Source organism: Ipomoea triloba, chromosome 3 (genome assembly GCF_003576645.1).
Source record: "Ipomoea triloba cultivar NCNSP0323 chromosome 3, ASM357664v1".
NCBI lineage: Eukaryota > Viridiplantae > Streptophyta > Magnoliopsida > Solanales > Convolvulaceae > Ipomoea > Ipomoea triloba.
In genome coordinates, this window is record NC_044918.1 from 26,466,126 (window position 1) to 26,490,883 (window position 24,758).

Below are 24,758 nucleotides of genomic sequence, written 5' to 3' on the forward strand. Positions count from 1 at the left end.
AGTGGAAGAACATTGCACATCAAGTATCTTAGACACATAATAAGTGGATTGACTCTTACTTACTTGAGTTAAACAACTCTGGATATCGTTCCATCATCGCGTCTTCCAATTCCCAGGTAGCTTCTTCTGGACTATGGTTTGACCATTGAACTTTGACCATCCTGATCGACTTTCTCCTCGTGTCTCAGGTCTTAGAATCCAAGATTTGAATTGGCCTTTCTTCATACGTCAATGAGTCATCCATTGTCAGTCCCTCCGGCTCCAGTGCATGAGACACATCAGGTACATATCGTTTCAATTGTGAGACATGAAACACGTTATGTACTCTGTCCAGTTCGATTGGTAGGGCCAATCGATATGCCAGATTTCCCACTCTTTCTAAAATTTCGTAGGGTCCTATAAATCGAGGGCTTAGTTTCCCTTTCTTTCCAAACCTTTTGACCCCTTTTGTGGGTGAGACTTTCAATAACACCTTCTCTCCCACCTGGTACTCTATGAATTGTCGCTTTAGATCAGCATAGGACTTTTGGCGATCTTGTGCGACTTTCATTCTCTCCTGAATCACTTTGATTGCCTCAATGGTTTCTTGTAAGTACTGAGGTCCAAGAGTAACAGCATCACTCTTATCGCTCCAGCATAGTGGACTTCGACACTTCTGTCCATATAATGCTTCGTAAGGAGCTATTCTTATAGTGGCATGATAGCTGTTATTGTATGAAAATTCAATTAGATCCAACTGCTCATCCCACGAACCCTGAAAATCGAGTGCACAACCTCTGAGCATATCTTCCAAGGTTTGGATTGTTCGCTCCGTTTGACCATCGGTGGCAGGATGAAATGCTGTGCTCATCTTGAGTTGCGTACCCATGGCTACCTGTAATGTTTCCCAAAATCTTGATAGGAACCGTGAATCTCGGTCTGAAATAATATCGCGTGCTATCCTAGATCATGTCATTTAGCGGCTGCAATGGTCTTGCATTACACTTAGCATAATTATGAACAGCTTCTCTAAGCAGTTTAATCTGTCTCCTGGAAACAGTCTTTATCTTTGTGTTAATGGTCCAGATAACACCTTCAGTACAAGGAGGAGTAGTGAGTGAACCTAAGTATCTGTAGTACCATGTACATCTAAAGTTGATTTCTCTGGGATCAATCCAACCTATTTGTCTCTCTCTATCTTTTTTGTCCATCAGTAGTGAAACATTACTCACCAGCCTGGAGAGAAAAGCATCAGGTTTGCCAATCCTGTAAAGAACAGTAGTAACAGCTCTCTGATTCTGCAGTGTCTGGTCACGGCTTTGGTGAACCATGTGCAGCTCCAAGGCATATCTTCTTCCATTGATAGTGTGCTCAGAGGGAGAGTGCCAATGTGCTGATATTAAAGGGTACTCTATCCCCTTTATACAGAAGGATCCAGCATCACCATGCCATTTAATCAAAATGTCGTGGCCACGGTTCTTGACAGTGGCATTGGCAGGTTTGTAATGCCTCTTCTCGAAGCTTCTGATAAATTCTAATCTTTCATGCGATATGTCGATGGGAGACCGCATTTCTCCATTCTTGGCAGATTTGAAGTTTAAGCCATTTTAGCTTCTAAGTCATTTTACGAAAATTTGTGTGAGTATTTAGTAAGGTATTTTGATTACATTTCCTCCAAATATGTAGTTTGTCAAGTCTAGAACGTACATAAACAATTTCATAACAATCCAAGGAGTAGAAGTATTGTTTTTGAATTATTTTCCTAAATCTGGACAGCACACTGCCAAGCGTATAAACGTAATTTTCTGTGTTAATTTGAAGATCAACTTGCCTCAAACTTTTTATGAATATCAAGTACTATAAGTTTAGGTTCCACCATCAAAATTTCAAGTGAAAAGGAGTTTGGGAAGTATTTTTACCGAATTATTCTTTCGGACTGCGCATTACACTTAGCTTTTATTGAATTGTATTTGAATGTGTGTTTGAGTATATATATGATTTAGTAAGTCTATTGTTAATAATGGTGATTAGTGTTAATAATGATATATATACTATGATGTTATTATGACGTTGATGATTATTGAACGATGATAACATCATAGTATATCATTATTGGGGATGATGATTTAATTATGAGTTAATGATGATTTGGTGTTTGATGCTTGAGTCGTATGATATTTGATACTTGATGCTTGAATTTGCAGGTGGGTGGAGGAGATCATGTTCATGGTTTTAAGACTTTGATTTTGCTAGACTTCCTCAACCAAAAAAGCTACTTTCAGACTTTTGTTATGTAATTGCAATTTTGATTTTATAGTATTGTGTTTTGATGATATATATTATTGTATTAAAGTGTGTGATTTAAAATATTGTGTTAGTATAAAGTTTAATAATAGTTTAATTTTATGATGATATAAATATTGATGGTAATTTGTTTTCAAAAAAAAAATATTGATGGTAATTTGATAGTAGTAGGTAGTGTTGATGATAATATTGTTAGATATAGTGTGTTAATATGGATTTTAAGCTTTAACAGGTAAATTAAAAAGAAATAGGGGTTTTAATTAAAATAAATAAAATATTTTTTTAAAAAATATATATATAATTAGCGACGGAAATATCCGTTGCTATTCCCTTTCAAATTCGTCACCAGATCTTCAAATTAAGAAATTAGCGACGGATTTTTTTTGATCTAGCGATGGATTTTCTGTTGTTAGATTTAGCGACGGATTTTGTCGTCGTTATTCCCTCACAAATTTCATCATCAAATTCGTCGCCAGAAGAAATTTAGTGACAGATTTATATTACTTAGTGACGGAAATATCTGTCGCTAAACCCTAGCGACGGACAAAAATTTTGTCGCTAAATTCTAGCGAGGAGGGTTTTTGTGACGGACCGATTCCGTCGCTAATGTTAGCGACGGATTTTGTCCGTCGCTAAAAACGCGTTTTTTTGTAGTGTAGCATATTCTTACCATTAGTGTATACTAAAATTATGATTATTATATATTTAAAATATTCATATGTTCATATATTAAATATTAGTATTTATGAATATAATTAATCAATTATAAGATTATTAAATATTACATGAATTTCAATTTTGGGAAACAATCGTGATCCTCTAGCATATATATCAATTGCTTATATCAGTTCATGATCCCCTAGCGTATAGAATTGAATAATGGCTGAAAATATAATAAGCATCAAAATACTCTTGATTTCCATTCATGTTTTCTACCATATATACGGAAATAAAAAATATAGACAAAATATGTACCCTCTATATGGTACTTGGTCAAAATAGATGATAATTATTGCGTAATATAAATATTGTAATATATTAGTAAATATATTCTTACCGTATATAATAAATAGTTTTAAAAAAAATATGACAAACTTACCATGAATAAAAATTACTAATATCAATTATCGTATACGCTAATATTATATTTTTTTCGAAAAAAATTCTTCCCGTGAATATCAATTACTGTATATATAAATTAGTACGGAGTATATATTAGTTAGCAGTATTTTAAAATAGGTAACATATTATTGAGTAGAGGAACTGGATGTGCGTGTGTAATTTTTATATTTACATTTACATAATAATGTGATTACCGTGAATTTGGAAAGTATATTACCGTGAAAATTATGGTATAATTTGTGAAATTCGAAACAATATTACCAATTAATAGATATTATTTAATTTTCATATAACATTTTCTTACCAATTAAACTTTATTAATTATTTTACCAATAAATTATTAAAGTTGAAGAGGAGGATTTTACTTTTATTAATAGAAATAGATACTGTATTACATCTATTAATAGATATTATTTAATTTTTATATAACATTTTCTTACCAATAAAATATTAAAGTTGAAGAGGACGATTTACTTTTATTAATATAAATAGATAGATTAATAATTAATAATTTATAATAAGATAATAGAATTAATATTAATAGAATAGAAATAAAAGAATAGATAGATTAATTAATTTATTATTGTATACTAAATTTGTTAAATATTAAATATTATACAATTATTAGATTTTAAATATATTTTGTAAAAGAAATCATAATCTTCTTTGTCATAAATAATTTATTGGAACTAGATGTATGTGTCTTAATAACGTATTATTGGTGTTATCAATGTGAATTTGCAAAGAATAATAATAAATGATTATTTTCTTATTGGTGTGTAAACTTATTGGTGTAGACTTATTGGAAACAATATTACCAATTAATAGATAATATTTAATTTTCATATAACATTTTTTTTATCAATTAAACTTTATTAATTATTTTTCCACAAAATTATTCAATCAATATTAACAAAAGTTTGAGGGAGAAAAATTTGGGAGGAGGACTTTCCTTTTATATATATTATAGAAGTATAGATTAGTTCGTGATCCCCTAGCGTATAGAGTTGAATAATGGCTGAAGATATAATAAGCATCAAAATACTCTTGATTTCCATTCATGTTTTCTACCATATATATAGAAATAAAAAAATATAGATAAAATATGTACCCTCTATATGGAGGTTGGTCAAAATAGATGATAATTATTACGTAATATAAATATTGTAATATATTAGTAAATATATTCTTACCGTATACAGTAAATAGTTTTTAAAAAAATATGACAAACTTACCATGAATAAAAATTACTAATATCAATTATCGTATACGCTAATATTATATTTTTTTCGAAAAAAAAAATCATACCATTAATATCAATTAGTGTATATATAAATTAGTATATATTAATTAGCAGTATTTTAAAATAGGTAACATGTTATTGAGTAGTGCAATTGGATTTGCTTGTATAATATTTATATTTATATTTACATAATAATGCAATTACCGTGAATTTGGAAAGTATATTACCGTGAAAATTACGGTATAATTTATGTCCACCGGGAGAATTAGGTATAATTTGTGTAATTCGAAACAATATTACCAATTAATAGATATTATTTAATTTTCATATAACATTTTCTTACCAATCAAACTTTATTAATTATTTTACCAATAAATTATTAAAGCTGAAGAGGAGGATTTTACTTTTATTAATATAAATAGATGTTACATTTATTAATAGATATTATTTAATTTTTATATAACATTTTCTTACCAATAAAGTATTAAAGTTGAAGAGGAAGATTTTATTTTTATTAATATAAATAAATAGATTAATAATTTATAATTTATAATAAGAGAATAGAATTAATATTAATAGAATAGAAATAATAGAATAGATAGATTAATTAACTTATTATTGTATACTAAATTTATTAAATATTAAATATTATACAATTATTAGATTTTAAATATATTTCGTCAAATAAATCATAATCTTCTTTGTCATAAATAATTTATTGGAACTAGATATGAGTGTGTTAATAACGTATTATTGGTGTTATTAATGTGAATTTGCAAAGAATAATAATAAATGATTATTTTCTTATTAGTGTGTAGACTTATTGAAACCAATATTACCAATTAATAGATATTATTTAATTTTTATAACATTTTTTACGAATTAAGCTTTATTTTATTTTACCATTAAATTATGTAATTAATATTAACAAAAGTTTGAACAGAAAATTTGGAAGGAGGATTTTACTTTTATATACACTATAGATTAAATTGCTATGTACTTACTATTTAGTTAGTTAACTGCCTAACTAGCATATTAATTAGTAATTACTATCTCAACATGTTGCACTCCATCCCCATCATCAAGATCAACAAGGGTGAGATTTGCCAGGGAACAATCGACACCATGAGTAGCCATGCAGGAACAACGAACAGACTAAGAATCAAAATAGACAAGAGATGAAGAACTCGCGAAACAAACCCTAGCAAGAGAGACACAAAACTCGCGAAACCCTAGCAAGAGAGAGGACGTGTAATTTCTTCCAAAGTGTAATGTTAATTTTATTAATTTTTGTTAGTTGTGAATTAAAAAATATCGCTCTACACATAATTAAGAGGAAAGATATAGGAATAATTCATGGATTGAGTTTACAATATAGGAATAATTAATGGAGTGAGTTTACATTTAGAGCAAATTCCACTTTTAGTCATCGACTATTGTGGTATCGCCACATTTAGTCATATTCTTTAAATTATGTTGCATTATATCTTTGACTTTTATTTATTTGCCCCAATTAATCATCTGTTTAAAATAAGTGACACCCGGTTGCACCCCATATGGAAGGGGGTGGGTTCGAGCCTCAGTGGAGGCAATGCTGACCCTTTGTGCTTCAGTAGGTTGAGAAAGTAGTTATAAACAGATACTACATTGTAATAAAGTCAGTAGTACTAAAAATAAACAAAATTTTAAAAGGATTACTAATTGTTGCAAGTAAATGAAAGGAGTTAATACCGATTTTGGTCCCTTGACTATAGCGTAATACTTGATTTTGTCCCATAGAATTAAAAGTACCCAATTTAATCCTCTAACTTGTGAAATATACTCAATTTGGTCCTCCGTTACAATTTACATCCATCAGCCGTTAAAAATGGGGGCAAAATCGTCATTTTCAATAGTCAAGGGACCAAAATGGGTACTTAATAGTTGAGGAACCAAAATGAGTATTTTATTATTATTATTATTATTATTATTATTATTATTATTATATTTAATATTGGGACAATGTCTCTTAGTTTAGTTTTATATATCAACACGAGGGGTGTGTAATCAATTAACTGAACCGTTTTAACCAAAGTTTTTAAAAATTTAACCGTTAACCGAACCAAATTAAATTTTTTTTGGGATTAATTGGTGTATTAACCGAACTTTTTAAAGCTAAAGTTCTAAATCCTAAAAATAATACCTATAATAATAAATTCAATTAAAATAATACATATAGTAATAAATCCATAAGAAAATATACAAAAATAATATCATAAATACATTACAAATTTATAGAGATTTTACATATTAGATTATATATTTATTTATTTAGTTATATATATGTTTAAAATTTCGGTTAATCGTTCGGTTGACCAACAATTTTGAACGCAATTAACCGTTAATCGAAATTTTAAAAAACCTTTAACGATTAACCAAACTGAAAAAGTTTTGTTAAAAATGGTTAACCGACACTTTCAAACCCAATTAATCATTAATTGAATTTTTAGAAAATCTTGAACCATTAACCGAACCCAAATTCAAACTCAATTAACCGTTAACTGAAATTTAAAAAAAAAAAACAAAAAAACATTTAGCCATTAACCCAACCCAAAAAGTTCAGTTAAACAATGGTTAACCGTTCGGTTCGGTTAATGGTTAAAGGTTTTTTAAAATTTTAACTAAACTTTTTAAAATTTTGATTCAATGGTTTGGTTAATGGTTAAAGATTTTTTAAAATTTCAATTAATAGTTAATTTGGTTCGAAATTGTCGGTTAACTATTTTTAACTAAACTTTTTCGGTTCAGTTAATGGTTAAAGATTTTTTAAAATTTCGATTAACGGTTAATTGGGTTCGAATTTGTCGGTTAACTATTTTTAACTGAACTTTTATGATATTGTTTTTCTATATTTTGTTATGAATTTATTATATGTATTATTTTAATTAGATTTATTATAATAGGTATTATTTTTAGGATTTAGAATTGTTGCTTTAAAAAATTTGGTTAATCGGTTAACCAACCGATTAATCGAGAACAATTTCATGTCGGCTCGATTAACGGTTAAAGTTTTAAAAACTTCAGTTAAAATGGTTCGATTAATAGATTACACACCCCTAATGTTGATATACAAAACTAAACTAAGAGATATTGTCCCAATATTAAGTATAATAATAATAATAATAATAATAATAATAATAATAATAATAATAATAGTAATAAGTACCCATTTTGGTCCCTAGACTATTAAGTATCCATTTTGGTCCCTCGACTATTGAAAATGACGATTTTGCCCCTCTATATAACGGCTGGTGGATGGAAATTGTAACGGAGGATCAAATTGAGCATAATTTTACAAGTTAGAGGACTAAATTGGGTACTTATAATTCTATGGGACAAAATCAAGTATTACGCTATAGTCGAGGGACCAAAATGGGTATTAACTCTAAATGAAAGTCAAGGATATAATGTGACAATTAAAATAGCATAACTAAATGTGTCAATGCCACAAAAGTCTATGATTAAAAGTAAAATTCGCTCAAATACATTATTAGCTCTAATTAATTATAGTTTCTAAAGAGTAACCATAAATCGCTAATTAATTATAGTTTCTAAAGAGTAACCATAAATAAATTTAAATAAACTCATAATGGTGGAACAAAAGTATCACTAATGATAACGTAAAGCTTATAATATAGAGCTTAAATATACTATTACCTAATAATTCAATGATCATAAGGGCAGTTTTTTTTTTTTTTCCTAAAATCAATCAATTCATGAATAGTTACATATATTAAAAAAAAATTAATATCACTTTTTGTCCCACGGCTTTTGAGTTTTATCAATTTTCGAGCACAACTTTAAATTTTTTCAATGTTGGTCCCTAACTTTGTTAATTTTATTAGTTTTGGTCCTTCCGGCTAAATTGACGGCGAAATGTTGTCGGCTTTTATATTTTAAGGGTAAAATCGTCATCTCAATGTAACGTCTTCAATATCTAAACAAAATCACTGTAAAATCAAATTTATAGGTGTTTGATCGATGCAAATAATGGGGAAGACAGACAGAAACTAGACAGGGATCTATGAGATTTATAGCATTAACAATTAACAAATCCTTATTTTTTTTTCTTAATATGATTTTTCTTTTGTTTAGATATTTGAAGATCTTTCTTTGGGATAATGATTTTGCCCTTAAAATATAAAATTCCGCAACATTTTGCCATCAATTTGGCCAGAAGGACCAAAATTGATAAAAATAACAAAGCTAGGTATCAAAATTGAAAAAAATTAAAGTTATGCACCAAAAGTGATAAGACCTCAACAGTCGTAGGACCAAAAATGATACTCCCTCTGTCCCATTTTACCTGTCCTATTTACTATTCATTGATCAAACCAACTCTTTCTTCTTTGCTTATTTTCTTTAGTAATTTTTTATTATTTTTAAATTTAATTTTTTGTGTTTAATAGTACTTTTAATGTAATTTCTAAATATATAAATTTTATATATTAATGCTAAACTTAATATTATGAAAAATTGTATTAAAAATTACTTCAGTCAAGCCTCGTTAAACGAACCAGACAACCATTTTGGGACGGAGGTAGTATTAGTTCTATTACAAATCACATTATTTTGGACAAAATTTGATGTAAAATATTTTAGTCTAATGTCATTTGACTCATTTCCATTAAAACAGTAGTCCTTGCTTCTTAAACTTCAAGGGGTAAAAGGTATTAAGAGCCTTTTATATATTTCCTAAAGGTAAAAAGTGGGTCAATGGATGGAATTATTGATTGGTGAAGAGACGTATTACACCATAGTGATTTAAGATCACACATTATTTTACTAATGACCATAGAAGTTACACATCAAAGCAACTTGATAGTGCAAATGCTGAGAATTGGGTGAAATAAGCCAATGAAATAGACTTATTATTTATGAAAGGTCGAGAATTAAGATAGATACTACACAGGGAAGTCTCGACCATCAAACTTACCCTTCCTATTGTACAAGACGAATTCCCAAGTGTTAGAACTTAGAAACTATACCAGGAACACAAATTAAAATGTTGTGGATGTCGATCTCTCCCCTCTTAAGTGCAATAAATGCACCTTATATAACAGAGAGAGATTTAAAGACACATTGCCATACGAACTGGCCAGCAAAAAAAAGTAGGCCAAATGTCCACATGAACTTGATTGCTTGATAAGACAGTTGATGCGAGTTCAAAATGACTTGTATTGACCACGCTGACCCCCAAGTGATCGGTTAGGATTAATATCTTTGTCATTTTCTTTTCCAGACCTAACGTGGCTTAAGGACTGGTTGGGACATACATGAATTAAACTTGTTACAATATTGAGTGCCAATGGCATGGTTAAAAAGGTCAGAACTGACCGGGAATCACGAATGACTGTACATTATGCTCGGGATGTAGCCAGACGGCGTATATTTCCTTATCAATACTAAAGGGTAAACTTTTTGAAAACTTTCAGTTGAATGAAGAATGGGTGGTTGTTCACTCATTCTCAATCTCTTTATCAAGGCAAGCATTGCATGCAAAATTCTGAAATTTTGGCCAGTAAAATAAGTTGCATGGAAGAACCTGTATAAATATATGTGTTTGTGAACATAACCTGACTCTACCTGATTGACAGTTGCAAGTATTCATACTCCTGGCAGTACTACAGAAATTAAATTATCAAAGGAGAGTATCACAGTAGTCCTACCTGATTGCTCGGAATGTTCTTGAAGTTGCAGGTCCCATGGCTTTGATCTTTCTGGAGATACCAGACTGATATAATTGGTCCGACTTAACTGGAAAGAATGATGATAGAATTGTTATGTAGTCCCTGTGTCCTACGACTTTGAAGAGCTTTGAGGTTTGAAGTCATGGCATCTGTCCTTAACAAGGTACTTCTACTTCTGAAAGTAAGGTATCTTGAGTTGTTTTCCTTGCTTGAGCTTCGAGCTTGCTTTGATTTCCAATTGCATCTGATATAGCCTTGGGTAGCCAAAATCCAGGTCTCTCAAGAAATGGGGCGCGGTCAAGTACCAAAGCCTCACGCAATGTGATCTCAATGCCATCATACGTCCACAATGTTAAGTCTGCTTCACCTTTTAAGCCCAGGGAAAGCCATCCAAAGCCAGCCACAGATATGTCAATGCTGTTCACATCCCAGCTTGTCCCAGTCGCTTTAATTTGTCTTTCTTTCCAAGGGCCTAATTCAGGAACTCGCTCCATGCTAATAGGAGGCTGGACAAAAAATGAACCAGAATATATCATACATGCTCTTTTTCATTAAGCTTTGATTAGGAAGCAAATAAAAATTAAAAATGAAAGGGAGGTACCACCAGAGTAGAACAATCACAGATTCATCATTGAGGCATGCTTACATTGTGAGAAAATTCACTCAGGATTGACCAATTGAAAAGCAACTCAATTTCATGTATTCATGTTAACCTAACTTGCAATAAATCAAGCCTCTAATATGTTGATGCACAATATTAACAATTGAAAATATAATTAACAAGGACAAAGTGCTATTAATGGACGAGGTATAGACATTATACCATGCAGCTAAACAGCCTCTAACAGGAGCTAATTGAATTACTACAACCACAAATTCACATTTGATAGGAGAAAATTTTGCTGTTCACTTTCGTTTTCAGCGACAAGAACCCCAATGTTTACATACTGCCTCCACAAGCACATAACTTTTTTTTATTATGTAATTGATTATACATGTTTTGCTAATACATGATCTTAACATAATACAAACTAAGTAGAGGTAACTGATATGGACAACCAGGCTCACGGCATAGGCAAAGGTGTTTGAATGAGAATTCTTGAGAAATTGAAGAGCAGAAAACTTTTATTATTTTTGTATTTCACACTTTTACACACTGATACACATATATATTCAAATAGAAAAGGACATAATTCCCTAAATCCTGGCATTATCCCTGATAATGCTCCACTACCTGCTCCACTACCTGAAATCCCTGAACATGCTTCCTATTTTATATTATTATGTCTAACAAAAAGAAGAAATAAGATATTTCAACACTCCCCCTCAAGCTGGAGCATATAAATCAAATGCTCCTAACTTGCTAGAAATGAAATCAATCCTAGGTCCACGAAGAGATTTAGTGAGGATATCAGCAAGTTGATCATTTGATCCAACAAATGTGGTGACAATGTCTCCTGATGCAACCTTCTCTCGTATAAAATGGCAATCAACCTCGATATGTTTGGTCCTTTCATGAAAGACAGGGTTGGATGCAATGTGTAGAGCTGCCTGATTATCACAAACTAACTTCATAGGACCGATCTTACAAAAATCGAGTTCTATGAGGAGCTGCTTCACCCAAATTAATTCACAAGTCCCCAATGCCATTGCTCGGTATTCTGCTTCTGCACTTGACCGTGCAACCACATCTTGTTTCTTGCTTTTCCAAGAAATAAGATTACCTCCAAATAAAATGCAGTATCCTGATGTTGATCTCCTATCCCAAGGACACCCTGCCCAATCTGCGTCTGTGTAGCCAACAATTTCTGTATGTCCGTGATCTTTGTAGATTAAACCTGTACCTGGAGATCTTTTCACATATCTTAAAATTCTGATAGCTGCATCCCAATGACTTTGACATGGTTCTTGCAGAAACTGACTAACGACACTTACAGCAAAGGAAATATCAGGACGAGTGATAGTCAAGTATAATAACTTGCCTACTAATCTCCGATACCTGCTTAGATCTGATAGAGGCTCCCCCTGTCTTGGAAGAAGTTTGACATTCTGATCCATAGGCGTATCAACTGGTTTACTATTTGTCATGCTTGTTTCTTCAAGAATATCCAAAGCGTATTTCCGTTGTGATATGTAGATACCTTGATTGGATTGAGCAACTTCAATACCTAGGAAATATTTTAACTTTCCAAGGTCCTTTGTCTCAAAATGTTGAAACAAATGTTTCTTTAGTTCATTTATTCCTCTCATATCATCACCTGTGACAACAATATCATCAACATAAACCACTAAATATATGCTTTTTCCAAATAGAGGTCGATAACAGACAGAATGGTCAGCTTTGCTTTGAATCCTGCCAAATTGTTGAACCACATCACTAAATCTTCCAAACCATGCACGTGGAGATTGCTTCAATCCATAGAGAGAGCGTTTGAGGCGACAAACAAGATTCGTTCCAGTCTTAGCCACAAAACCAGGAGGCTGCTCCATATATACCTCTTCTTTCAAGTCTCCATGCAAGAAGGCATTTTTATATCCAACTGATACAATGTCCAGTGACGATTTGCTGCCATTGAAAGGAAAAGACGAATGGATGCAATTTTAGCAACGGGTGAAAAAGTGTCGGTGTAGTCAATGCCAAAAACCTGCGTGTACCCTTTAGCCACTAGTTTGGCTTTAAGTCTGTCAATTTGTCCATCCGGACCAACCTTCACATTATACACCCATCTACAACCAACTACAGTTTTTCCAGGAGGCAAAGGAACTAACTCCCAGGTTCCAGATGAGTATAGTGCTTCCATTTCATCAATCATTGCTTGCCTCCATTCCGAATGAGTTAATGCTTCTTTGACATTTTTTGGAATAGACACATTAGATAAACTGGTAATGAAAGCACAATACTCTGGAAACAACCGTTTTTGTGTAAGGAAGTTATAAATAGGATAAGGATTTCGAGTGGATCTTTTACCTATTCGACTGGCAATTGGGGAGCTTGTTGTGGTATTTTGGACCGTGTCAGTGGGCAACGCTGGTGTCGGACATGAATCAACCAAGCATTCATCCTCTTGAGAGCCTTGACGATTGCGCCGCTGGTAGGTGTACAAGAAAGGTGAACTCTGTCTTTCTTGAATGGTTGACAATGGTGTAGTTCTTTCAGCAACATCAGGAGACAGGTTCTGTGAAAGTAGGAACAGGAAGAATTTTTGTGGCTTTTAGTGGTTCCCCCAAGAAGTCAGATTCATCAACTGAAGTGGAGGAGAAAAAAGGTGTAGTTTCAAAAAATGTGACATCAAAGTATAGAAACGATGTGTTTTGGGACAATAACACCTAAAACCTTTTTGGAGGCGAGAGTACCCAATGAACAAACATTTTATAGCCTTGGCATCAAGTTTGTCTCGTCCTGGGGTGGAGTCATGGACGAAGCAAGTACACCCGAAAACCCGTAATGGAAGCTTGTAGAGGGGTTCTTGTGGGAGTAAAAGATTAAGAGGAATTTTTCCTTGTAACACAGAAGATGGCATTCGATTTATGAGATGACAAGAATGAAGTATAGCATCTCCCCAAAATCTTTTAGGGACCTTGTGATGAATGAGCAAAGTGCGGGCTGTGTCAACAAGATGACGTATCTTCCGTTCAGCAACTCCATTTTGCTGAGGGGTCCTAGCACATGAAGATTCATGAAGTATTCCATGTGCGGAAAAGAAAGAAGTAAAAGAGTCAGAGAAATATTCTCTGGCATTGTCACTGCGTAGAACTTTGAGAGAAACTCCAAATTGATTCATGACTTCATTGTAAAATGTTTTGAACACATCAAATAGTTCAAACCGATTTTTCATTAGAAAGACCCAACTGCATCGAGAAAAATCATCAATGAAGACAACAAAATACAAGAACCCTAAGGTGGTTGAAACACGACATGGTCCCCAAACATCAGAGTGAACTAGAGAAAAAGGTGTACTGACCCTTCTATTCACTCTACTAGGATATGAGGCTCTTGAGTGTTTCCCAAGTTGACAAGACTCACATTCTATGTTCTTTAAATCTGACAAGCCAGGAACAAGTTGTTTTAATTTATTAATATTGGGATGCCCAAGGCGACAATGGCTAAGGAGAGGTGAAACAGTAGCGGCGCAAGCTGTGTTGGTATTGGTAGAGCCTAAAAGGTGGTAGAGTCCTTCTGATTCATGTCCCGTACCAAGCATTTCCCTTGTCTGTCGGTCCTGAATAACCACAGAATCAGAAGAAAAGGTAACAAGGCAATTAAGGGAGTGAGTTAGTTGATGAATTGAAATCAAGTTGAAAGGACAACCGGGAATGTAAAGAACATGTTCTAAAGAAAAGGAATGGATAGTGACTTTTCCAATTCCCTTAGCTTTCCCTTTTGATCCATCACCAAAGGTAACAGATGGAAGAGAATCAGAGAAATCAATTTTGGAGAAAAAAGAGGGATTACCAGATATGTGATCAGTGGCCCCAGAGTCTAAAACCCAAACAGAGTTTGATTGTGAAGCAAGAGCAGTGTGGGAGCTGTCTGGAGAAATGGTTGTCTTGGCAGCCTTTAATTGCAAGAATTCTGCATACTCAGCTTTTGAGATAACTTGTGTATTTGAATCCTCAGTATCTGAATTCGCAGATTGAGCTATATTAACCATAGTTGGTTTCCCATGAAGTTTCCAGCAAACCTCACGAGTGTGTCCTTGTTTGTTACAAAAGTCACAAAAACGGGTAGAGTTTCATCCTCCACCTCGACCACCTCGATTGCCTCCTCGACCTCTTCCTCTATGGTGACTTTGAGTAGTAAGGGCAGAATGATCAACAATGGTTGATGATGTACTTCCTTTATAAATAGAGGAGACCTGAAGAAGTCTTTTGAACATTTCTTTGGTATTTGGGACAGCTCCATCACCAAGTATACTGTTTCGGACTTGTTCAAATTCTGGTTCAAGCTTGGCAAGTGTAAGAACAACAAAGAACTTGTCGCGTTGAGTAAGTTGTTCTTCGGGTGATCCTCCAATAGGCATGAGTTTGTTGAATTCAGCCATGAGTCCTTGGATTTTCCCCAAAAAATTTTCCATGGACATTTCTGACTTCTTGATATTTAATATTTCACTGACAATGAAATAAAAACGAGAGACATCGTTTGTATAAAGAGATTGAGCCTGTTTCCATACAGAAAAACAGGTTCTGAATGGCCTAAACATGGGGATCAATTCAGGGGCAAGAGATTGCCATAATAGACTGCATAGTTGGGCATCAACTCTCTTCCAAATATCCTTTTCATGCTGGATTTCTTCTGCTGTTGTAGTGAGGTGATCAACCACTCCTTGACCCATAAACCATAGTTCTACTGCTGATGCCCAATCTTGATAATTTTGGGAACCAATGAGTTTTTCACTGGTGATAGTTAAACTCCCAGAAAGATTTGGAACATAGACTTTAGGTTGATCGAGATGAGAAGTTTGAGTTGGAAGAGAAGTTTGAACTGGAAGGGAAGTTTGAACGGGAGAAGTGTTCTGGACACTTTCAATAATTTCTTTATCTGCCATATTGATAAAATAAAAGTGAGAAAATCAGGATAGGGTCGCAGCAGAGAGATAGGCTGATCTGGAAATTTTCACCGGAAAACGTCGCCGGAAAAGTGCCTCACGCGCCGGCGCGTGGAGGCGCGTGGTGTCGGAATTGCATCGCCAGGGTGGCGCGTGAGGGCGCGTGAGGGGGTGACAGGTTGCCGGAAAAAGATGGGCAAGGTCGCCGGAGTTTTTGTTGAAGGTTTGTTGCAGTAGTTTGTTGATAGAAGCTCTCAGGTTTGTTGTACTAGAAGTGAAGCAGATTGGCAGTGAAGCTGATGGACATTTCTGAGGAAGGGAAGAAATTTTCAGGCCTAAGAAGGAGTAGGCTGTGATACCATCTTGAGAAATTGAAGAGTAGAAAACTTTTATTATTTTTGTATTTCACACTTTTACACACTGATACACATATATATTCAAATAGAAAAGGACATAATTCCCTAAATCCTGGCATTATCCCTGATAATGCTCCACTACCTGAAATCCCTGAACATGCTTCCTATTTTATATTATTATGTCTAACAAAAAGAAGAAATAAGATATTTCAACAAGAATAAAGATGGAGAGGAAAAACTGAGATTTTTGTTGAGATCCGAAACTCCCTGTTTTCTGTAAAATTTCTGATTGTCTATTATTGATTGAAGATGTCCTTTATATAGGCTAATACAATAATATAGGCTAATACAATAACTCCTAATATGACTGAAACTAAGCTAACTATCTATGAGTTCTAGTCTAACAAAACTATTCTATTGTAACAAATAATAGGATTCTGTCAATTGCTCTTCTTTCCAAATTTAGTTTTCCTTGTGCTGGTCTACCTCTGCGGTACTACCCCTTCCCCAGAATGCATCATTATTCATTACTCCCCTCCAGGACATCAAGCTTGTCTTCACTCGTCACTCCTCAAGCTTGAAGTTTGGGAATTTTTCTTGGAATGCTTTTGTTGAAATTGAGGGGTTGAAAGGCCTGGCGGGTGGAGAATAACAACCACCCGCCAGTTAGGCGGAAGCAAAGTATGTGAGAAACCAGAGAATAATAGAATATATGAATATATTATAATGAAAGATTACAATAGGTTATTCTCTATGTTCCTATATACCTCTATATACACTAAACTATATACCAAATCTATCCTAATAGGAAACTAAATCCACCCTACTAGGAGTTTCCTAATATTCAATAAAGGTTTCCTAATATTCAACAGCTTTCAATGTTTCCCATGTTGCGTCTTCCTTTGTCAGTCCATCCCAATGAACTAATATCTCTAGAACGCCCTGATTTATTATGATTTTAAGCACTGTAGCTGGTTACATGAGTACTTGACCGTCCACCGTTGATGGTAGAGGGTTTACCATAGTTGGAGAGGGGCCTTTGTATTCTTTTAAGAGGGAAACATGGAAAACATCATGTAATTTGGAATTCGGAGGAATGGTCACTTGATATGCTACCTTTGGAAGTCCCTCAATGAAATCCATGGAAATGTTGGACCACACTTGTTCTGGAATGGGCAATGGTTGCAATAATCCTGCTGGATGCATGTTTTCCCACTTATTCTTTTGGCAAGTCGTACAGTTAGCTATAAATTGGCACACCATTGTTGTTAATCCCGGCCAATAAAAGTCTCATTGTAACCGGTGGACAGTTTTCTAAACTCCTTCATGAGTGTATGTGTGGACAGCTTGTATAATTTGCTGCACTAGATCAGAAATTGGAGGGATACAAATTACCCTTATAAAAGAGAAGTCCCTCACGCATGGCCAGGTAAATTGAGTAGCTTGCTTGCTCTGTTCGACTTATGGTGCATATGAAGCACACTCACTCACTGCATCTTTAATTTGCTTCAGCAACATTAAATGTACCACTATGTTGGAACAACAGGTTGTGTCTAGAGTGTGCCTTTGGGATAATGCATATGCTGCCCCATTCAATAAGCCTAGCTTGTACTCTACAGTAAAATCATAGCCCATCAAATGCTGTTGGGGGAAAGTTGTCAGACGTTGTAGAAGATACTCAAGCTGTAGTGATATATCCGGATGATGAATGGGCGTCCCCATAAGTAGTGCCTCCAATGTTGCATTGCTTAAGTCAAGCCAATTAACTCTTTTTCATAAGCTGGAAGTTTCAAGTGGCAATCTGCTAATTTTTTACTAAAGAACACAATTGGGTGCATGTGTTGTTGTAAATCAGCCCTTATTCCACTCCCTGAGGCATCGCATTCCACAATGGAATGTTGGGAAAAATCAAGCAATTGTAAAGTAGGTGCAGATGATAGGGTTGATTTGAGCTCTTCAAAGGCTGTTGAAGCTTCCGCAAACCACGAGAAGGAATTTTTTTGTAGCAAATTTGTTAAAGGTGCTGCTTTACTTCCATAGTCTCGAATAAAATGCCAGTAGAATCCTACCAACCCTAAGAATCCTCGAAAGCTAGTTGTGCATGTTGGTATTGGCCATTCTTGTACAACTCGGATTTTGTCATTATTTGCTAAAACTCCTTCCCCACTGATTACATCATTACATGGCCGAGGTACTTGACATGGTCTTCCCCAAACATGCATTTTGTTTGTTTTAAAAACAAGGAGTGTTGTTGAAGAAATGTGAAAACTAAATGTGTTCAGCCCATGTTGCATTGTAAATCAAGATATCATCAAAGAACACTAAAATGAATTTGTGAAAAAGGACCGAATACCTCATTCGTTAGAGACTGAAAAGTTGAGGGAGCATTCGTGAGTCCAAACGACATTACCAAAAATTCAAAATGACTGTAGTGAGTTCGAAAGGCCATTTTCTCAATATCTTCCGAGTGCATACGTATTTGATGATATCCAGAGCATAAGTCTAGTTTGGAGAATACTTGTGCCCCATGTAATTCATCCAACAACTCATCAATTATGGGGATTGGAAACTTATCCTTGATTGTTTGAGCATTAAACTCACGATAATACACACAAAATCTCCATAACTCATCCTGCTTTTGGACCAAGAGTACTGGAGAGGAAAACAGAGATCTGCCTGGCCTAATAATGCCTTTCTAAAGCATTTTGACATATTGCCGCTTGATTTCATCTTTTAGTACTTATGGGTACCGATAGGTCCGTACTACCATAGGGTCAGTTCCTAATGATAATATAATCCAATGATCACAAGACCATGGAGGTGGCAAAGTCGTCACTTCTTTAAAAATAGCAGTGAACTCATCTAGGAGGCTATCTAAGAAGTTTTGGTTAGAAATTGGTTGGATTGCATTCAATGCTACGTTCTTGCTAGGCTTTTCTCTTGACCATGATACTTTTCTCCCACTAAGATAAAACTGCATGGTTAGTGTGTTGAAGTCCCACCAAATCGGTCCCAAGGTGCTTAGCCAGTTAACTCCTAGTACCAAATCAAATCCTACCAATGGAAGTAAAAGGAAATTACCCAAGAAACAATTTGAACTATGGTGCACTAAGACTTGTTCGCAAGACCCAGAGCTTGGTAAGTGTTCTCCATTCGCAACAGCTACTTCTATACCCGGCCTTGGAGTGATTGGTAACCTAGTTTGTGTGCTGTTGAAGTGTTGATAAAGTTGTGTATGGTTCCAAAAACAATCAACGCAACAAGGTGTTCTCCTCCTACAACCGATACACCAACTTTCATCATTTGTCCTATTTTAACACTAGTGATAGCATATAGAGAGATTTCAACTATATTTGTTACCTCAATTCCTTGCTCAAAAGTATCCTCTTCATCATCTATACCCAAGATACAAAATAGGGCGTTTGCAACAGTGTCCTTGAAACCAAGTCTCATCACAAATGAAGCAAAGGCATTCAGCTTTGCGCTCTTCTTGTTCTGCCGGTGATAACCGACGAATAGGAGGAGCTCTCAAGCTATGTTTCTGTGTTGGCTGGGGTTTGGTATTTGATAGGTACTATGGTGTGTCCTGTTGGAGGAGGAAGAAGGCGAAAAGGTTATCTAGAAGAACCTGTTGTCATCAATTGTATTTTGCTATAAAAGTCTCTCGCAATATTTATGGCTTCAGCTAGTGATTTTGGTCTGGTGCATTCTAAATCAATTCAAAGGAGCTCATCCAGTCTAGCCGTGAATGTTGATCAACTCGGACCGTATCAACACGGGCGAGTAGGAACTGGAAATTTGAGATGTATTTGTTGATGTGGCGGCTTCGTTGCTTCCAATTGACTAGTTTTCCTAGAGAATTTATGCTTTGTGGTGGTCCAAAACGGAGCTTGAAGGCTTCTTTAAAGACTCTCCATGACATTAGTGGTTCATTTCGGAGGATTTAATAATACCAGAACTGTGTTTCTCTTGTCATATTGAATGTTGTCAAAGTCACCTTATCTTGATTCGAAGTGCGGGAGTTGCGAAAGTATAATTCGCAATGATGAAGCCAAATTAATGGATCTTCCTGTCTTGAGAATTGTGGAATATCCATTTTGGTGAAGCGAGATTGGGAAACATTATCATCTTCATCAAGAGGGATGGATTCTTCCTCTGTGCGTTGGATTGCTGAAGATGCTGGATTTTTGCCACGGTCATGGAGCAATACTGTCATGCCTTGTTTCAATTCTTGTATTGCTTCGGTCAGTGCTTTGATATGGGGGTGGTCTGCAATATTATTGCCCATGATGCCGAACCAAATGATATGGACAGCCAGGCTCAACCAAATGATATGGACAGCCAGGCTTATGTCACACGCAAAGGTGTTTGAATGAGAATAAAGATGGAGAGGAAAAAATGACATTTTTTTTGAGTCCCAAACTTCGTTTTCGGTAAAATTTCTGCTTGTCTAATATTGATTGAAGATGTCCTTTATATAGGCTAATATAATGACTCCTAATCTCACTGAGACTAAGCTAACTATCTATGAGTTCTAGTCTAACAAAACTATTCTATTATAACAAAAACTAGGATTATGTCAAAAATAGGATTCTGTCAATTGCCCTTTCTTTCCAAATTTAGCTTTCCTTGTGTTGGTCTACCTAAGCGGCAGTACCCCTTCCCCCAGAATGCATCAGTAACTAACACTGGCAATGACATTAAAGTATATTATTTGTTATTTTCCTGCCCAGGTTGAAGGACATATAGTGCATAGTGGCTGTTAATTGTTTAGTTAACTGAAACAATAGAGGAAAAGATGGTGTAAATACGCTTAATGCTTCACAATTAGGTTCAAATGGTTCACATTATTTTTGTACTCATGTTTGCTCAATCCACTAAACAGAAAGACTTGAAATCATAGGACAAGAGTATTTACCTGCAACCTAATCCCACAATGCTTGTTCCAAATGTCATCAGCATTTTCTGTTTTACCTAGATGAAGAGAGACACTTGAAGATGCCCAAACAGTGACATAGATGGTGCTCACTGAAGCAGAATTGAGATCTAATCTTACTAGACCACCAACATGTACAGTCTGGCCTGGCTACAAAATGTTGATAAATTTAGAATTAGAAAAACTATTTCAACTTTGAGGAAGAGAATATTTTCTGCAAATGAATAAAACCACGTTCCCAATAGCAATATAGGAAGGATATCAAAGAGTGAGGAGTAAAATGAAAACAAACCATCAATTACCTATGACTATCATGTGCAAAGGTGTTATAAGGCCCAAACAAACTCAAATTTTTAGACTGGGTTTCACTCATATTAAACAAAAACTTAAAGGACCATGTGGAAAGAAGTTAAACCAGATGCCTTAGATGTTCAATAGCAATCCAGCTTTTAAGTACATAGAAAAGTCTACTTAATCGGCTACCTCCCAATTCACATAAATTATAGATTTTTCTATTAAATAAAAGCTTAATGGGTCATGTGAAGTTAAGCCAGACAGCTAAACAGCAATCCAAATTTCAATTACTTACAAAAATCCACTTCACCCATACATGCCACATCCATGTTACATAGTCTGTTCATTATCAGACATTTAGAATTAGAATTAGAAGAAAAACAAGAAAATAATGTAGTTCTTGTCTGTAAGAATGATCTTCAAGCAATTCTAGTCACAGTATTAGACAAACTAATCAACAGGATATTTATAAAATGCTTGCCTTTATTCTATAGCTGCGAGGTTGTAGCTCCTTCCGTATCTCAACCATTTTCTGCTCATCCCTATTTAGTCTCATGGATAATAAATATGGATGGAGGAGGCCTGGAGTGTCATACATCTTTGCCTTGGCAGACAATACTCCACCAATTCTCAAGATCCCAAGTGTTGTTCCAGGTACAGGAGCTTCAGTAAGCTTTGTAGCTTTTACTCCTTCCTTCTTAGCAAATGCATTGATCAACGTTGACTTTCCTGCATTTTGAGCCCCAATAACCCAAACATTACCACGAGGACCAGCCAACTCCTTAATAAATGCCAGTAAATTTCTCACACCCAAATCCTTACGAGCACTTACCAAATAAACTCCACTGAGTTTAGGTGCTCCATTAGCCTTAGCACGGTGTCTTACCCATTTATCTAGCCTTGTTGGGGATACTTGGGAGGGGAGAAGATCGACCTTCGTTGCCACAAGAACAAGTTTTGGCAGTTTTTTACTTTGCTTCAAGCCTTCTTTGCTCCTTTCAAGCGCCTTGAATAAAGAATTAGCTGCCCTCTTTGGAAAGGATCCATCAAAATCGATACAATCAACCACCATAACCACAACTGTAGCATCAGCATTCCCTGTGGGCTTCATTAGCCTGGTAGTTATCAACCGCTCAAAGTCAAAATCAGGTATCAGGTTCTCTGCCACCTGATTCTTGACTTGTCCATAATTCCTCAATGAGTAGCATCGAGCACAAACTGTTACCTCCTCTTTTTCCATCCGAGCTGCTTCTCTTGCCAACATTTTCCTCTCTGCTTTTGACACCCTTTTCTTCTTCCTCCTCTCAAGAATCTCCTCTGTAATATTACCATAACCTAAACCAGCTGGAGCAAACCCATCCAACTCCTCCAAATCATCATCTTCTGTTTCAAGCTCTGATTCCCATTCTTCTGAATCCCAATCAATTCCAGCCTCATTTCCAGAATCCATTTCTTCCATTGTCCCCTCAATATAATCCCCAAACTGCACTTCTCCCTCAATATAACCAAACTCTTCATCATCTTCATCATCCAAAAAGCCCTCATTGTCCTCTACATCTATTGTCAGATGACCGACAGTGCGTTTCTTGTAATACCCAGGAAGATTAGGGTCTTCATCCTGCATAAAGATTCCACAACCAGGACATACCTGTCCATATTTCTCATCCTCGTCCCTTCCCTCACTTAATAATTTCCCATATCCACCGCCGGCTTTTCTTGAATTACTACCAACTTCACGACCTTTTCGAGTTTTACTAAATGATTGACTACTCTTCACCGACAGAGAAACAAATGATGGAGCCTTTTGGATATTATATTTACTCTTCTTATCCACTCCTATTATAAACAATGATAACAATATAACACCCAAAAAAAATAAAATGAAATCTTGGAAAATTGAATTCTAGCTGAAAAGCAGAAAACGGGAGAGATTTAAGGAAATTAGTTTTGCTTTTACCTGTAAACAGAAGACGGCATACCGTGTCTGGGTGTGTTCCAATGGAAGATAACTTGGGGCAGAGATTAGAAGATGTTGGCACTGAAGTGAAAGTTGAGGTAGAAAGCAATAGCGCCATTCCCTCTCTGTAATCTTTCTGTATTCTCCCTCACGCTCCCGAATCCCGGAGAGAAGCCCACCAAGTTGCTAGATATTTCAGCAGTTCAGTGTTTTTTTTACCCAAACAGGGGATATTTTCAAATGTTTATTACCAAATTACAGTAGTAAATTTTTAATTTTTATTTGGGAAAATTGTAATTTATGTTTTCCGTAATATGTTAATTATCAATGTAACTCCTGAATTATTAATAGTGTAAATGTTGCCCTTCAATTTTCAAAAGGATACATATGTTGCCCCTCAATTTTCAAAACAGTACATATATTGCCCCTCTCATACAGTACGAGAAGGGCAATATATATACCATTTTGAAAATTAAGAGGCAACATTTACACCACTAATAATTCAGGGGTAACATTGATAATTGACATATCATGGATGGGCATAAATTATAATTTTTCCTTTTTATTTCTTTTTATTTTTTAAATATTATATAAACCATAGTTTTGTTCTTGTGTAAATGTTTTATAAATATATATTAGTATTTTATATGCGCGATGTGCAAAAATATATTTCCAATATTAATATTCAATGTTATTTTTATATATAGATGTTTATTCAAATGAGGACACCTATATTATAGAGAATGATTAAGACTAATCTGGTACGTTAGTTTTTAGGGTCACACTTGTGTGAGACCGTTTCACGGATCCTTATTCGTGAGACTGGTCGGGTCGGGTCAAAGCACCATGCAAATGTCACACTTATATGTGCAAATGTCATACGTATATGCTCAAATATAATACTAATTAGAAATACAATTTTTGTTACTTATAAGAGAAAAAATATTACATTTTCCATAATAAGTAATGTTAACAAATTTTCCTTACTTATAAGAGAAAATATAATACTTTTGAGAAAAAATGTAATACTTTTAAATTGAAATGTAAAAGTATTGTATTTTCCCTTAAAAGTATTACATTTACCCTTATAAGTAACAAAATTTTGATTCCTGATTAGTATTACATTTGAGCATATAAGTATGACATTTGTGCGTATAAGTGTTACATATACATCTTGACCCGACCCGAACCGACCCGTCTCACACAAGTTTTTGCCTAGTTTTTAATAATTGATGGTTTAGATTTTTTGTATTTTTTATAATATTAGGTTTTTCTTACCTCTAGTTATTGTG

General features: G+C 34.6%; 2 protein-coding genes across 2 annotated transcripts; both read right to left on the reverse strand.

Moving 5' to 3' along the window:
• Nucleotides 1–941: 941 nt before the first annotated feature.
• On the reverse strand, nucleotides 942–1,310 carry LOC116013144 (alpha carbonic anhydrase 7-like). The gene has a single exon (XM_031252797.1). The coding sequence runs from the start codon at nucleotides 1,308–1,310 to the stop codon at nucleotides 942–944; it is 369 nt and encodes a 122-aa protein (XP_031108657.1).
• Nucleotides 1,311–10,199: 8,889 nt separating this feature from the next.
• On the reverse strand, nucleotides 10,200–23,648 carry LOC116013370 (GTP-binding protein BRASSINAZOLE INSENSITIVE PALE GREEN 2, chloroplastic). The gene is made up of 4 exons (XM_031253076.1): nucleotides 23,467–23,648; nucleotides 21,991–23,345; nucleotides 21,198–21,365; nucleotides 10,200–10,883 (listed from the first exon to the last, which is right to left on the reverse strand). The coding sequence occupies exons 1-4, from the start codon at nucleotides 23,582–23,584 to the stop codon at nucleotides 10,533–10,535; spliced, it is 1,992 nt and encodes a 663-aa protein (XP_031108936.1). The 5' UTR covers nucleotides 23,585–23,648; the 3' UTR covers nucleotides 10,200–10,532.
• Between the last annotated feature and the right edge of the window lie 1,110 nt (nucleotides 23,649–24,758).

Excerpts from the sequence above, each read along its gene's own strand:
- LOC116013144 (XM_031252797.1), bottom strand. The coding sequence starts at position 1,310 with ATGGTTCACCAAAGCCGTGACCAGACACTGCAGAATCAGAGAGCTGTT.
- LOC116013370 (XM_031253076.1), bottom strand. The coding sequence starts at position 23,584 with ATGGCGCTATTGCTTTCTACCTCAACTTTCACTTCAGTGCCAACATCT. Across the intron at positions 23,346-23,466 it reads ATGCCGTCTTCTGTTTACAG|GAGTGGATAAGAAGAGTAAA; the intron begins GTAAAAGCAAAA and ends TGTTTATAATAG. Across the intron at positions 21,366-21,990 it reads CTCGCAGCTATAGAATAAAG|CCAGGCCAGACTGTACATGT; the intron begins GCAAGCATTTTA and ends AACATTTTGTAG.